Source organism: Mustela lutreola, chromosome 14 (genome assembly GCF_030435805.1).
Source record: "Mustela lutreola isolate mMusLut2 chromosome 14, mMusLut2.pri, whole genome shotgun sequence".
Classification (NCBI taxonomy): domain Eukaryota; kingdom Metazoa; phylum Chordata; class Mammalia; order Carnivora; family Mustelidae; genus Mustela; species Mustela lutreola.
In genome coordinates, this window is record NC_081303.1 from 68,883,775 (window position 1) to 68,901,044 (window position 17,270).

At 40.9% G+C, this 17,270-nt stretch overlaps 1 protein-coding gene across 1 annotated transcript in view; it reads left to right on the forward strand.

The window, feature by feature from the left end:
* The window catches only part of RGS5 (regulator of G protein signaling 5), a 44,069-nt gene extending 30,138 nt beyond the window's left edge, over positions 1 to 13,931 (forward strand). The window contains exons 3-5 of the mRNA XM_059146052.1: positions 2,388 to 2,449; positions 9,576 to 9,742; positions 12,339 to 13,931. Of these exons, the coding sequence (XP_059002035.1) occupies positions 2,388 to 2,449; positions 9,576 to 9,742; positions 12,339 to 12,500 (391 nt within the window). The 3' untranslated portion in view covers positions 12,501 to 13,931. The remainder of the gene's footprint in view (positions 1 to 2,387; positions 2,450 to 9,575; positions 9,743 to 12,338) is intronic.
* Positions 13,932 to 17,270: the final 3,339 nt, after the last annotated feature.

The following is a 17,270-nucleotide window of genomic DNA, read 5'->3' on the forward strand; positions in this document are numbered from 1 at the left end:
GATCATTAGTCTGGTTCTAACAAGACTGTTTGGGACAAATTGGGTCTGGTAGCACGCTTTAGTGGGGTGCACCTGCTTATGTCATTTCTTCTTCCTGTGCTCCTCTGTATTAACCAGAGGAAAAGAGGGGGAAGGTAGGAGATCTCATTTTATGAGAATATTTATAAAATCAGAAAACGATTCAGAGAATGAGCCCGGCCTTCCCCCTTTCTCTGCTTCTTTTGTCCAACTATTTACTGTCCTGCTATTTCTGTCAACAATCAATAAAACCGTGGCGCATGTCTAGCAGAGCGTTGAACCCCCTGTAGTGAAGAAATTAAGATGTGTGAGTTCTAACGCTAAGAATGTAGGTATGAAATAATATACACATAGGAAGAGTTATAAAGACGAACCAAAAGGAGGTATGACCTCTAGAAAAACAAGTCCTTTTCTGGTTAGAAATAAAATGAGACAGAAGAATTCTTGCAATCCTTTCCTCATGTCATTTCTCTTTCCTGTGCTCCTTTGTACTAACCAGAAGAAAATGGGGTGGGGAGGGAGGGTCATTCACTTATTAAAAATAAATTTCCGAGGAATTGGTGTGGTGCTCTTAATCGATGACACCTGTGTTTGTAGCCAGGAAAATGGAAACCATGTGAGGTTTTGTTTTTTTTTTTTTCACCGTGTTTAATCTTCAAATAGTAAAAACGTAAAGCTTTATGGAAAGTCAAATAATTAAGACTCCAAATCTGTACATATTCTGCAATGAAGAACACAGAAGTGACGGCTATATTCACAGCACTTTAGCCAAAAAAAGCTACTGCCATCTTGGACTCCTTACATAAATAAAGTGATGCAATATTTAAGCCAGGGCAGCACAATAAAAAGTAGAACTAGCAATTGTCTCGTCAACCTCAGCTGCTAATCTGAATGCTTAAAACCCCAAGATTTTTTTTTTTTAAGACAAGCAGGAATGTTCCTGTGCTGTCTGAAGAGTAGATTAAAACAAAAACAAAAAACGAAGTGCTAAGGAAGTTCCAACTTAGGAAGAATACCTTCATTGGCCTTAATATTCCATTTTTTAAAAATTTATTATTTGACAGAGAGAGACACAGCGAGAGGAAACACAAGCAGGGGAAGTGGGAGAGGGAGAAGCAGGCTTCCTGCTGAGCAGAGAGCCCAATGCAGGGCTTGATCCCAGGACCCTGGGATCATGACCTGAGCCAAAGTCAGATGCTTAATGATTGAGCTACTCACTCACCGGGCCCTAATATTCTAATGCCTGCCTTGTTAGTCTCTTTTGATTTGACAAGGAAGAACTCACATGACAATGCAGGAGTTGGAGGAGGGGAGCCCCAGGAGGGCAGAGTCAGCCATTTTTCCCAGACAACAGCAGTCTGCCTTGACACAGTCCTGCTGTGAGAGAAGAGCTGGTGGTTTTAACGAGATAACTGCGGGGTTTCTGCATAAATAAATGTTAAAAACAGCCTAAGGGGAATTATGTGTTGGCTATTACCTTCTCCTTTTGAGTCAGCATCTAAAGCATTTATGTACAACATTCTCATTCATGATGTATAACCAATTTTCTTCTCAGAGAAAATATTTTAAGAATTATTCTTCTATCCTAACTGGGCAGGAAAAATGCATCCTGATTTTTAAAAATGTAGACATACGGTGATCACTTTTCCACCATGAGGCAGCATCCCCACATTTCATCTTCCGCCAGTTTTAACAATGGCAATGGGATACAGATGTGGAATCAAATGCCCTTTGCTGATTAAATTGGGCAGCTAAAGGGGAGCACTGGTGAGGCGCAGAATGTGAGTTCAATCCCTATAATGGGGCCACTGGATTTCATTCCGTTACATTTGGGAAAAAAGGTCACAATTGGAGATACTGTCATGGAATATACAAGAATGCCAAGACACAGCTTCATGACAAATAGACTTTGCTTCTAAAAAGAGAGAGACCTAAACAGATTGCACAAAAGGAGATGAAAATACACCTCTTAGGTTGCCGGGGGGGTTAAGTGTCTGCCTTTGGCTCAGGTCACAATCCCAGGAACCTTGGAATAGGGGTCCCTGCTCAGTTGGAAGCCTGCTTCTCCCACTCCCTTTGCCTTTCCCCTCCACTCATGCTCTTGCTCTCTTGCTCTCTCTCCCAAACAAATAAAAGTCTCAAACAAGGAAGGAAGGAAGGAAAAAAATACACAATATCCATGTGTGAAAGCAAACCCAACCCACCAAACTTGATTTATTAGAAAGAAAATAACAAACTCCCTTGTCCTGAGGATGGGTCATTGGGTGTATCATTTCTGAGAAAAACAGGTCCAAGACATCGTCAGTGAATGGTTAATTCCCTTCTTCTCATGGCTGTTGCCTTTTTCTTTCCCCTAATTCTTGATTTAGACCTACCTTGGATGAGGCCCTGCAGTGGCGTGACTGCCTGGACAAGCTCCTGCAGAACAACTGTGAGTTGGAATTGTCTTTTATAAAAGCTCAGGGCAGGGACAGAGGCAAAATGTTGCCTTTGTACGGTCTGTGTCCTTCTTCTCCAATTCTGACATTTCTTCCATTTTTCAAAGTGGTCTCACAAGGTAAGGATGCCAAGGGAGTGTGGTTATCTAGCTCATAAGAAGAGGAAGGTCTACTGCATTGGAAGAGAATGTGAAAATAAAATGTCCTGAGGACTCGGGATTGCATGTTGTTTTCCCATCATCCTGCTTACCCACATGGCTTGGCACATGTGCTTCTTAATGTTTTCATCAGGAAAAGAGAGATACTGCCTTTTCCAGCTTAGTGTCATAATGACTTGACAAGGATTGGCTAGAGTAGTGTGCAGACCACTGGATTAGGAAGCACAGGTTGGATAGTATGTCTCAATGAAAGCTGCTATTAACTGTTTTTCTGGCCCAACGTGGGTTATTCTCTCCCCAGACCTTGTTTCCTCTTCTGGTGCTTGCTGGTTGGATGTTTATTCAAGACATGACCAAAGTGCTATTAAGAACCCACTTCCAAGCTAATACCAATATACCTGAGCACTACTTGTCTTTCCCCTAATGCAAATTCTTACCCATTCCCAAGGCCAACAGATTCATTTTCAAGTTTCCAATGTTTAAGCTGCTCCATAATACTTAAATGGCTGGTCTGCAGTCACACTGAAGTGTTCTCCCTCGGGAATTTCTGCATGCAGTCCCTTTGGTTGGAATACTTTGTATTCATATCTCTAGCTGTAGAAATTCTTCCTCTCCTATAAAAGCAAATCCAAACACAAAATGCCTAGTCTTATCCAGACTGATCTCCCTCTGAGCTTCCAGAGCTTCTGCCTGCACAACTTTTCTCCTGCTTAATACATGCTATGGTGTGCTTTTTCATAGGCATCTTCCTCCTATGATAAATTATAAACTCAGTGACAGCCAGGACTCAATCTTCTTTTTTTTAAAGGTTTTATTTATTTATTTAAGAGAGAGAGAGAGAGAGGGAGAGGGAGCACAAGCAGAAATGGAGGAGGGACAGAAGGAGAGGGAGAGGGAGACTTGGGCTCTCCGCTGAGCAAGGAGTCTTACACAGGACTTGATCCCAGGACCCTTAGATCCTGACCTGAGCCAATTACAGATGCCTAAGCCCCTGAGCCACCCAGGCACCCCCAGGACTCAATCTTTTGATCTGAATAATCTCCCAATAAGAAGTACACAATATGGGGAGAGTAATTTGTTGAATAGTTAATTTTAAGAACCCATATTTCTACATCTTTACCCCAAGAATGGCATATGAAACTTTCTTATATGCTTTGCAAAAATATAGATTTTAAAAATATTTTTCACAGGAGCATCATGATCAATAGGCCCAGAGCAGAATTATATATGATTTTTTTTTTTAATGACTTGGTTTTGGTAGGGAAGCTTCTGTTTACCTGAGACAGAATCATTATCTTTGGAGGCAGAACAGCCAAACCTCAACTTCGTAACTTTCTTAATTTTATCCACTTATGATTCTCTTTTTATTGCTTGTGTTAAACAGAATACCCTGCTCCAACATATGTAAAGTGTTCAGTAAATGTTTATTGGCTTAATGTGTGGATGAATGAATTCAATTTGCTTCCCAGATCCAGAAATCCCATGTGATCCACCAAGAGAAAAATATATATGTCTATCAGTTGACTTATTTCTTGTCTTACTTAATGGTTTTGGGGCCAATTGCAATCTCACAGATGATATATTGATACATTATGAATCCCAAGTATCCTGGGTGCAGCTATTTCTTGCTGTAGTCAAGAAACCCTGAGAAGTAACAGAACTATTCTCAATTTTGCAAAACCACTAAGGAGAAGGATATATATTTGTGTGCATATATACAATCCTTTTCAGGTCACACTAATCCTTCAGGCCACACGTTTATATATTTCAGGCTTGTAGGAAACAGGGAGCTATTGATAGAAGAAAGACGGGGGTTGAAGTTAAGCCAGAGACAGTTAGTGTTAACACCTTAGCATTTGTTGAGGGACTGAAGTCTTTCAGGTTGCACATAGACAATGACCATGGTGTGACCTTGAGCTCTGAGATTCTCACAGTAATGTGTTCTACTTCTCAGTGTGGAAAATATGTATTCACATGTGTGTGCTTGTGTAACTATCTACATATAATATTCACATTTCACTTAATCATATATATTTAAAAGTTACATATGCATATATATGTGTGTTATACAGTATGGATCTCTGTATGTGTGTGTGTCTATATAATGTCCATATAATCTTTAATACAATGTCCGTATAATCTTTTCTTTAATGTCGATATAATATAATGTCCATATAATCTTTTCTTTAAAGATTTATTTGTTTGTTTCAGAGATGGAGAGAGAGAGAAAGTCCATATAATCCCATATAATTTTAAGTTCCACATAATTATCCTTCTAAGTAATTAACATTTTTAAGACTTGGGCAATTGATTTCCCCAAGTGATAAGTGGAAAAGCATTTGATAGTCATTCAGGTCAAAAATCCTTCCTTTGAAAGGATATCTGTATATTCAAACTAGATCAAGTGAAAAAGAGAGTTTCTGATATGAATAGAGAGATCTCATGGAAACACAAGAGAGGCACGTCCTCGGAAAGGGGACATTAGTAAAAAGACAACCTCTCCCTCTCCAAGTATAGTCCTCCGCTCTTACTATCTCTCTGTCTCTCTCTTCCTTCTTATTTTTCCATTTCCCCTTCTGCCCCTGCTTCTCTCTCTGACTTCCCTTCTTGCTCTGTGTCTCCCTATTGACACATTGTCTTTGATCCCTGCTTCTCACTGTCTACCTGTCCCTACAGAAGGACTAATGGAATGATTGTCACACTCAAATAATTCCACCCTGGCACCATCAACCTTCAGAAGCAACATTTGACCTATTCTTCCAAAAACCAGCTATCATGCCTTGTGAATATTATTTAAGCCACATTTAAGCAACTCGGTTCTCATGAGATGTTTTTGTTTGACTCTACTAAAACTAATAGTCTATAGGGAGAAATCTCTAACATTAGCTGTGATTGATGCAAAATACGTAGCAAAGAAATACACATTTGAGAAATCCATGCATTTGAAATGTCAGTCTCTTCTCACATGTTTGATTGGATAAATGAAACCATTTAAACATGGCACCTCCATTGTTTATAAAGAACATTTGGCATTCTGTTCCACTAATATAGGATATTCACTCACAATTGATATAGTTCCCAAGTATTCCTTAAATCCACATTTTTCTTGAGTGGAAATGAAATCAATTGGTACCTAACCTCTTAAAAATAAAACAGTTAAGGTGCTACTCAATCTTTTCTTCTCCAACTAACAAGATTTCTCTTACTTTTCCTCATTTAAAAAATCATTTTTAATCCTCCAGTGTATTTGACTCTGTTTTGAAAGTATGTCAGTTTCTTACACGTTTTGTATTCAGTTCTGTAGTTGACGCTATCTGTTTTCATTAGGTCCATGGGACAAATAACCAGTGTGTTGTTCATTAAACACAAAAACAGATTGCACATGGGAGCTTAAATAAGACGGTGACATTAAATTTCTCCATGTGACTATCTTTAAGAGCAGAGGAGGAATGAAACACAATCTAATAGAAGAAAGATTTTATGTGAATTCTTTTTTTCCCAGGAGCTCCAAAAGGTCAGCATATTTCCTGAGATACCCTTGAGATATGAGCTCCTCCATGGGGAATGGAATTGCCTGAATCTAGCCTTCTTTCCACACCCTTCCCCCTTCTCCCATCTTCACATTCACCTCTTGCTTCTCTCCCTCTGGTTTCCAATATTCTCCCTTCCCTTTTCTGGCTCATCTATGCCCTTGGCTTACTGTCAGTGGCAAATTTCTTTAAAGCAATAATAATAATAATAATAATAATAATAATAATAATAATATAAGCAAGAGCTTCCTTGTATTATTCACCGTGTACCAGGCACTGTCCAAAGCACTTGCATATATTATTTATTCATTTTTTAAAATATTTTACTTATTTATTTGACAGACATAGATCACAAATATGCAGAGAGGCAGGTAGAGAGAGAGGGGGAAGTAGGCTTTCTGCCGAGCAGAGAGCCCAATGTGGGGCTCAATCCCAGGATCCTGAGATCATGACCTGAGCTGAAGGCAGAGGCTTAACCCACCCAGGTGCCCCTATATTGGTTTATTTAATGAGTGTAAATAATTTTACTTAGGTACAATAACAATTTCTATTTTTCAGAAAAGCAACAGAGGTTAGGTAACTTTCTTAGGAAACAAAACATTAGAGTGTTAGCAGAAAAATTACTTTTCTTCTAAGTTTGTGTTCTTCAGTTCTGTGATTTGGAAACAAATGCTTCCCTTAATGGTCTTTATTCAGTTCAGCACAAATCTATTCAATATTAAGCACAAGGGTGCCAGGTGGTTTGGTTGGTTAAGCATCCAACTTTTGATTTCAGTTCAGGTCATGATCTCAGGGTCATGAACCCCATGTTGGGCTCCATGCTGAGTGTGGAGCCTATTGGAGATTCTGTCTCTCTTGCTCCCTCTCCCCTTCTCGTGGCCCTCCTCCACCCATTCACACACTCTCTCTCTCTCTCAAAAAAAAAAAAAAATTAGGACAGGTTTAGACTAGGAAGTGGAATATGAAAGAGAAGCAAAAGTAAATGAAACTCAAACCTTGAACTTAAAGAATTGACAGCCTCTTGGAGAAGACTAGCATGTAAGCGACAGTCCCAACAAAAGAACAAAGTGAGCTTTTCCCTCATCATAATAAAAAATCTTCAAGAGCAAGTAGGAGGGTAGTATCCTCCCATATGAGGTAACATTTGAGTTGGGTTTTAGATGGTGATAAAGATGAATTTTAAATTGGGCATGAATAACAATGATGAAATCCAGTCCTTACTGAGCCAGCTATCATGCTACATGTTCAACACCATTTAAGAGCTTTACATGAACTACCAAATCCTTACAACCTTCTCAGGTGGGTTCCATGATTATACCTGTTCAACAGAAGAGGCAGCGGAGGCTCAGAAAGGTCAGGACACTTGCCCAAATTACCGTGGTTATGTGATGTGCCAAGATCCACCCCACGCAGCCTTGACTCCAGACCCCATGCTCTGAACCAATAAGCTATGCAATGGAACCTATCAGCTAGCCACACATTAAATTTCACCATCTTTCCTCTAGGAGAAGAGATTTATTCTAATCTCGTTTTCAGTATTTTTATTATACCAAACCGACATGGCTTTGTCTAACACTCCTTTTATTTTATTTTCATAGGAAAATATAGCTGGCTTCATGCTGTTCTTGCACAGGGCTGCTGCACTATTTTGCTTGGATGTCCAAAGGGACACCATTCATGAGGGCTGGCTCTGGGACTATAATGTGGGTCACAACCCAGATAACTCCCACAAGACCCGAGGTCAGGTGGGCTTCCTCTGCTGCCTCAGCAATAGATACCTGGAGAGGTGTGTTGACAAGTATCCCGAGGCTGTGTGCAGGCTCGCCAAGGAGCAGCGTGGGGTTTTGCAGGAATGCATGCTGGGGGATTGACTGGGGTGTGAGGTGGACTGGCAGTGGTGTGGCCCAGAGAAGATGTGTGTGTTCTTTGCAGAATAGAGACATTCCTCCTAAGGTCAGTTTGGCTCTGACCCAAGAGCACTTCCTCAGAGGTTATGGGAATTGAACAGAGAGTATTGGGGAAATCTAGTTTTCATAGATACGGACATGGGTTGTCTCTACAGCTAGGCGTTTGTTGGACTTTGGGTTTAAAAAATATATATAATATATATACATAGGAGCTCCTGGGTGGCTCAGTCATTAAGTGTCTATCTTCTGTTCAGGTCATGATCCTGGGGTCCTGGAATCGAGTCCAGCATGGGGCTCCCTGTTCAGCAGGAAGCCTGCTTCTCCCTTTCCCACTCACCCTGCTTGTGTTCCTTCTCTGTCAAATAAATAAATAAAATCATATATATATATATACCTAGATTTAAAAACAAGGAAAATATTGAACCTACAGAGTGATCTTTCCTTCATTCCTCTCCAGTGCCTTCCTAGACCTTTACCTTGCCTTCTACTCATCTCTCACTGTGGAGGTTAAGAAAGAAAAAGTAATGCAAAGATCGGACCCAAGAACCCCTAATATACATACTTGTTTATGTATGTATGTATCACATGTATGTAAACATTTTAAAGTAAGCTGAAGTCTGCATGAACCACCGCACACTGAAAACACAATCACAGTAATTGTAATTATATTAAACTTAGTATGTTTTAAATACTGACCTATGACCAGTGGGCAGAGTGAACTGTTTGTCTCATGGCAACTTCACTGGGTCCTTTCCCACACATCCTCACATCTCAAACTAAATAGCCCTTTCATGGGGCCTTCCCTAAAATCAAAACGATCTTAAGAGCCTTCTGTCACTCTGTGACTCTCTTTAATATGGCTTTTACTTAGTCGTGTCAATGTTTTATGTGTTTCTTCATTTTCTATTTTCCCAACATCCATAAGCTTCATTAGGTGGGGAACCATGATGACTTGACTTACCATGCTGACTTATCATAGTGCCCGGAACATATCTGCTCAAATATCATCTGTATAAAAAAAAAAAAAAAGATTATAAGTCATTTGCGTGTGATAATCAACATTGGTGTTATGCTGCCAGACCAAGTTTCAAATGCATTTTTTTTCTTTGTGCTAATTGATAAGTATCTGGGTGGTATTGACGTTCATAGTATGCCTTGATGCTGTGCACAGGTAAGCCTTCATCACCAGATACAGACTGCCTGGATTTGAATCCCGGCACTGCCACTTACCAGCTGGTTAACTACGAGCAAGTCACTTGATTTCTCTTATCTCATTTGTGAAATAGGACATTAATAGCACCTGTCTTTTACATTTATGGGACTAAATGAGCTAACACTTGTTCTTATGTAAGTGATGGAAATACGTGATAAATGAGCCAAGTCTCTACAGCAGCATACAGTGTTCATAAACAAGCAGCAAATGTGTAATAAGTGTATAATATGTTTTTGGTAAATTTATAATACATGTATTATATATGTAGTATGTATGCATTTATCCATCCAACCAACCTTTCCCCTTGCTAGATGGACTTGCCAGCTTCAAAAGTTTCCTGAAGTCTGAATTCAGTGAGGAGAACCTTGAGTTCTGGCTTGCCTGTGAGGACTATAAGAAGATCAAGTCCCCTGCCAAGATGGCTGAGAAGGCAAAGAAAATTTATGAAGAATTCATCCAAACGGAGGCTCCTAAAGAGGTAGGTCTTGATGGGTGGTAGGTGGGTGAGTGCGGCCACTGTTCTCTGAGCTGGGCAGCAGAGAGGATGGAAACCATACTCCTGGCACGTCGTGAGCAGTCAGCAAATAGCTGTGAGGTGAATGGACGTGGACACCCCGATCCCAGGCCTCCCTCCATGTGTGACTTCAGACGGGTCCCTAATTAAGGTCCTCCCGTCCTCAGTCTCCTTCGCTGGAAACATCTCACATACATGCATGTTTGTGTACCTAGAGCATGTTTAAAACGGAGCTGTCATGACTTTAAAAATTCTCCAAGTCTTGTATTTTGACTGAAAAATTTACCAGTTCATGTTGATGAGTCACAGATGGACCCATGTAACACACTCGCACAGGCAAGTAGCAACCTCGATTTCCTGTCTCTGAATATTCACCTCAGGCTTTTCACAGCAGGAACTGGTGGAGAAACACAGTGGCAAGAACCAGAACTAAGATTTTGAAGAGAAACGGCCACACATAGTTCAATATGCAGATGATTTGTACATTGCAAATTGTCATTTGATCATATCTAAAAGTAAGGCAAGAATACGTTCCTGGCTCAGTGAACAGAGGCATGTTTATTGGAATGATTCATTAGAGGAAGCCTCTGAGTAGAAAAGTAATAGAAAAATAGCAGTTATTAACAGCCGGATACAATGTGTTGGGAGTTTTAAACACATCCCTTCTTTTTTTTTTTTTTTAAAGACTTATTTATTTATTTGAGAGACATACAGAGAGAGAGAGAGAGAGAGAGAGGCAGAGGGAGAGGGAGAGAGGACCTTAAGCAGACTCCCTACTGAGTGTGGAGCCTGACCTTGGGCTCCATCTCATGACCCTGACATCACGACCTGAGCCAAAACCAAGAGTTGGTTGATGAACGAACTGAGCCACCCAAGTCCCCCTTCTTTTAAACATTAAGATTGGGAAAGAGCTTTAAACTTCTCTGATACTCAATCATTCTGAGTAGTATTGCCTACCTAGCTTAGTCTATACTCAGTGTAAGAGAAGGAAGAAGCATTGCTTTAGTGTGGCAGAAAGAATTACAGAGTGGGAACAGAGTGGTGCACATCACAGCCTGTCCTTCTGGAGTATTAGTGGGCATGCAACTTGACCCCATGGGGCTTGGGGTCTTCACGTGCAGAGGCAGGCCCCAGATGTCAGCTCTGAGGCTGCTCTGTATCATCTTGCCCCATCCCTGCAGAAAGCATTCCAGCCCCTCTCACCATGGAAAATCTCACCACACTCTCAACTCCTCCATCCTAGACCTTGAAGCACAGTTCATGCCCCCCGTCCAGCCCATTCTGGCCTGGAACTCCCCAATCAGGCTTCTGTCTCTGACTCTGCCTCACCAACATCCTCTGAGTCCAGATGGTTTTTCTCAGCATCAAGGACCTCTAGCAGCCCAGGAGAGACTCAGAATGTTCACCAGTGTTCCAATTCAGAACCACAGGCTGGCTTGGATTCTGTGTCTTTCTCTTCTATAGCCAGATAGCTTAAGGGTTCTTAAAGTACATGAAATGATAAAGAGTGATTTCTCTCAAATCACACAGGCACACACATGCAGGCTGTACACTGCACAAATCCAGGGGACCATTCACAGGGACCTTAATATGAATGGTGTCCCCGGGACTTGTGTGATATGTTGACACCGCACTCAGGACATAGAAGCCACAATGCCTTCCAACCCTGCAGTCTACTGGTTAAAGCCACATTGCTAAGCTTTTGAGTCCTCTCTCTACCACTGCCGACCTTGAGAAAATAGCTTAACATTCTGCTCCTCACTTGTAAGATGGAAATGTCAGTATCCGCTTCCGAGCTGTGAGGTTAAATGGGTTCACGGGCACAGAGCCTGTTAAAATAACGTTCCCAGCAAGGAGCCTGCACAGACGAAGCACTCAATAAACATTAGCTGCTATTCTTGCTGCTATTCTGTCAAAAGCATCGTTGCCTGGTTTGTTTCAGGAGAGACCAATCCTTGCTCCTCCAGAGCCATGCACAAGGTCCTGGGTCCTGGCCAGCATTCCTTTCTCCTCTTCGCTCTCTCCACCAGGCGTGAAACCTGGTGGAAAGCAAGGAAGGTTGAGGGATGAGGCATTAGGACACCTGGATTTGAATTCTGAGTCTTGGATACAATTTACACGTCTTAGCTCGGTGACCTTGAGAAAGTCACTGAAGCCGTGTGTGTGTGTGTGTGTGTGTGTGTGTGTGTGCGCGCATATATATGTATGTGTGTGTGTGTGTGTGTATATATATATATATATATATATATATATATATACATATATATATCCATTTGTAGGGTTCTCATGAGGATTTGATGCGGTGTGCACATACTAGCTGCCGGTGGAGGGTCTGACCCCCGGCGGTGTCTAACACTGCTTGTGTCTCCATCTGATTCCTGCATGTAGGGGAGCGTCACTTGCCTTACCCCACTGCCTCTAAAACAGAAATGACGTTGCTCACTTTTTAGGACTCTCTGCCCCTCCTGTGTTTTACTGGTGACAAATTCCACTTCCCTCCCCACCTGTCATCAAATCCTGCAACCTGAGTGGACTCGTGACCCTGTTTCCTGGCCCACAGGTGAATATTGACCACTTCACAAAGGACATCACCATGAAGAACCTGGTGGAACCTTCCCTGAGCAGCTTTGATGTGGCCCAGAAGAGAATCTATGCCCTGATGGAAAAGGATTCACTGCCTCGCTTTGTGCGCTCTGAGTTTTACCAGGAATTGATCAAGTAGTAATTCAGTCGGGCTGTGAGAATCACCCTGTGAGTTACTTCCCCCTTAATGCCCTGCGTTTCCCAGCAGCCTGCGCATCTTCCCACAGCAGCTTCATTCAAAGATACCCAAACAGGGAAAACCCCAGGGAGCGCCCGCTTACTCTTTCTGTGCACTTTGATGTTTATCTGTCCTTGGAATGCCTTCCTGTCTTGGGGTCTTTTTCCTGTCTCGTTCTTAACTAAGTTCTACTCAGTGTGTTCTTGTCAAAGCTCATCAGAATTACAGAAACATTCTGCTAAAGGCATGCAAATATAAGACAAGAATATGATATCATTGAATGTAGATCCATTTGTTTTGGCTAACGAATTCTCCATCTAAACCGGTCTGAAAAGAATGTGGATGTAGAAAGACCAATTTCAATTGATCTCATTTGTTGTTTTAATTCTGACCCGGGGCAACCACTCCTGTATTTCTGATTTCCGTTAGTAAAAGGTGAAACGAATTGTATGAAGCAGCCATTATTTGATTTTTTTAAGCAAATACATTATGTAAAATATCAATTTTCCCTTTAGAGGGTCTTTGTGTTGGCTGGAGGTCACTAACAAGAGATATAACCATGAATGTTTCAAAAATCAATCTGAACACAATCCATATTGATTCTTTCCTTATATCTCTCTTATACTCCCCACCGCCCGGTTACCATATTCTTTATTAAATCAATGACCTGACAACAGAGTATTTAATAAATGTATATATATGCCTTCAGTATTTAGGAGCAATGTTTCGATTTTCAAATTATTTAAAATCCATGTGAGTATAAAATTCCAAAATTTTCAACTCCAATCATGTCAAATAAAACAGATGCTGTCCAGCACGATGTCCCTTACCTCAATATCAGGAGAGCCATCTATACACCAAGATGGAAAAATTCTGTCAAGCCTAAAATGGTTAATTACCCTATGATGCCATCTGTTTATTTAGAAAATGATGATTTTCCTCAAAATACCAAATTATCTTTATAATTTGACTACATATGAAGGCTTTCTAAGTAAGACAGAGTTTCAAAGAACCCTGCATTTTGTGAAATGATGTAACTTTTTTTTAGCATCCTATCTTGCCTCCCTACTCTGTTCCCTCCATTAGCGGATCGTATTTATCCTGAAAGTGCACAGTTATGCCCCAATGTACCTTGCACGCAGCTGACTGATAAGCCATGGTATTTTTTAGTAGTTTTTACCTTTTAATTATGTCTTTCATTATTGTTAAGGCTTGCTAGATCTTTTTCATTATCTTTAGTAGATTTGATTAAGCAGTGATTTACGTAATTTAGTAATAAAGAGAATCAAGCTAACCATGTACGAGGCTAACCAAGATGAGGATGTTGAGTTACTTTTGAAAGAAAGTAGCCGTGAAAGGTTGAATAAAGTTCTAAAATTTTGAAGGAGAAGATCACATTGTTCAGTCTTGTATTTCCTCCTTTCACATTCTTTTCTTCTCCACGCACTCATGATTTTCCATGTTTATGGCCCATTTATTCAATTGTTTCCTAAGAATACTGAAAGCGAAGCAACCATGTTACTGTAGTCTCCAGGTGAACTCTGGTTGTGTTGGCTGGCTCTTCTCTGTGTTTGCTCTTTGGGAGGATAGCGTGCCCTTCTGAACACTTGCCATTTCACATTCTGAGAGTGGGTTGGAGTGAGTGGGTCCACTGCCAACAGTTGCCAGTGTGGTGAGAGTCCATTCATAGTTGGAAACATTGTTTACTTCAGAGATACTCGTCACCAAGCGGTCAACAGCTAGTCCGGATCAACACTATGAGCATCAAGAAGTCCTCCCTGCATACATTTGTGTAGAAGTGACACACAACTCAGAGCAGAACTTCCTGGCACCACCTTGCTCAGCATCTATCTACACTGCCCAAATTGGCATCAAATCTCCAGCCCTTTATTTTCTTATGCAGCTAGAAACATTAAGAACCCAAGGATCTAGGTGAATTATTGTTCTTGGATGCCAAAGCATTTTTAAGCAGAATGTTCATTGAATTGAAAATTCAAAAACTTTTTATTCTCATGATTTCAAAAAGCCAAATGTTTGAAAATACCCAGAAAATGTACTAGATATTACAGAGCTCACCCAGCTGGTTGACCTTACACAGACCCAGATCAACTGTATTCACCAACTGACTACACACCCTATGTCAGTGGGTAGGACTTGTGAGTGTAGAGTAAGAAGGGCCTTCCCCTTTTCATAGGCTGAACTCAGGAGGCAAAGGACAGGAAAAGCACCACCACGAGGACAGACAGTGAAGGGAAAAAAAGCATGAATGCTTTCCAGTCAAATGATGGCATGTAATATATATATTGGTATATATGATTTTAAATTTATAGTTTACACACACATTAGAAACTATTCTAACACATGAAGTGATAAAATTGAAAGGAATACAAGTATGACAACCTAAAACAAGAAAGCAATCATATCAAAATTGCCCCCCCCAAATTCTTTCTAAACTTTTTAAGGTGCTGCTAAACTTAGGAAAAAGATTAGGGGGAAGGGTGGGGAGGAAACAGTGTTACTGGAAGTTTCCGTGGTAACACAAAGAAAATAACATTCTTTTAGTTCTGGGAAATTAGAGAAACTGGGATGGTCTTTCCAGGAAGAAAAAGAAATGTGTAACATCTCTTTATCACTCCCTCTCCCTCCCCACTTCCCTCCCCACTTGAGTAAATTTCTGGGAAAGTGAAAAACCGTATGCAAGAGTCCTGCTGTGCTTGGTGCTCTCATTTTCCTCCCTCGTGGAAATGGAACTACAGTCGTAAGTGATCTGGGATGTAGAGAGGTAGCGGAGCCAAACTGTGGTCAATGGGAAGAGGAGTACACGCTTCTCACTCTTGAAGGAAACCCAAGATGAGGCCGGGGAGTGGCCCACAAACCAAAGATTTTCTGCCTGGGTTTGATACAGTTTGGGGTTGACGTCAGTTTAGGGTCCAAAATGGACCGGAGTAAAGAGGTAGACTATTGATTCTAACAAAAATTAAGAGGCTGTGTTTATCTACTAAAGCAGGGCTTGCTCACGTGAACAACACACACACACACACACTCACACACACACACACACACACACACCCCTTCTCCCAGACAGACCTTCTGAGATGGAGAACTGGGGCCTTTCAGTTCCTTTGCTTTCATATCAGTAACATCAAATATATGGAAATGTTTTGCTCCCCATGCCCTGCAAACTCTCATTCTCTATTGTGTAAATTATACTATCAGTAGAGTTCAGTGTTTAGTGCATAATGAGAAAAACTTGGTGAAAGAAATTGTTTTTATTTATAAATCTGTGGATTTTCTTGGTTGATGGGTTCTCTCTCTAGACTCCGTTTCAGCAGGATGGGGTTATTAGTTGTCTCCCAAAGAATAGTAACTGATCGGAAGTTTCAGTAAAAACTTGACCATCACCAAATCAATGGATGCCCTCAGAAGCATCCCCTGCCAGGGCTTTGTCAAATTATCTGTCCCATCACAGGTTTGATCATGAAAATTATTTAAAAGACCATCTGTATTTAGCAGTGCATTCTCCCTGTTTGCTGGGACTTAGCAACTTTGGGAGATAAAGGCTCAGGGGAAGAGAGGACAGAAGGATAGTGGTGAAGAAGAGAGTGCCCACACCTAAGAAGTTAATCGATTTATTAGGAAACATTTAAGAACAGCTCCCTTTGACTGAATATCATCACTGGGATTTGCAAACAAGGCATTCTTTGAGTCACAGTGCAGCTAGATGAGGAAATTCATTTTCAAATCCTAAAGAGTCTTGATTAGAAGGAAAAATAGACGTAGAGGATCGGCTTTCCCCACTTGGGTCACCTGAGCGGGGGAACAGAGAGTGGAGAACTGAGTTTCCAACCGTCTAAACCCAAGAGCCAGGGAACTCTGTGTAGGTTCTGGACGTGAGGTCCTCATGCATCTCAGTATATCCTGACTGACTTGTCATTAGACCTCTCTGGTTTCCGGTCTCCATTCTATTGGATAAACATGTACATGACACTTGGGAGGAGGCTCTTCAGGTAACAATTTACAGCTGTTGCTTGGGTTCAACACACTTTTCCCCAAATAGGGCACGTGGCAGTCCAGAGCAATTGATAGCCAAGGACAGTCCTCCCTCAGTATCAGTGAACCATTGTACAACTGAAAAGATCAGCTCTTCCAACTGAGGAGAAATTTGCAGCTTTGGAAACTCAGAGCAGAGAGTGAAGGGAAAAAAATGTCTTGGGAATATTATCCTCACCTCACAGTTTAATAATAGTTCTCTTATCTTATTTTTCTAGTAGAGAAGCTACACATCAAGCTTATTCAAATCCAGTTTAAGAAGCCTCTTGCAAGTTACTTGTTTTCTCACTTGAGGTATTTTCCCTCCTCACCCCACCCCTATACCCCCCTTTCTCTCTTCCTCCTGCAAGAGGAAACCTTTAAAATAGCAGAGTCTAATCACAGTCACGTCATAATGGAGATATTAAAAGCATTTAACTTCCTGTCTAGGAAAATGTATAAGCTAAGGCATAGACAAAACAGCGGGAAATGCTGAGAAATTTTCCAATGGAAAGAAGTAATCTGGATCATTTTTTGCTAAAAGTTCTTTTTATGTTATATAGTATCAGGATTTGGGAAAACTAAATTTTTTTCCAAATATTGGAACCCACATCTTCAGGAGACACATACCAGAGACAGGAGTAGAAATGAAAGGTTGAAAATCCATCTGTCAGCATTTATCCTGTAAATTTTTCATTTAGA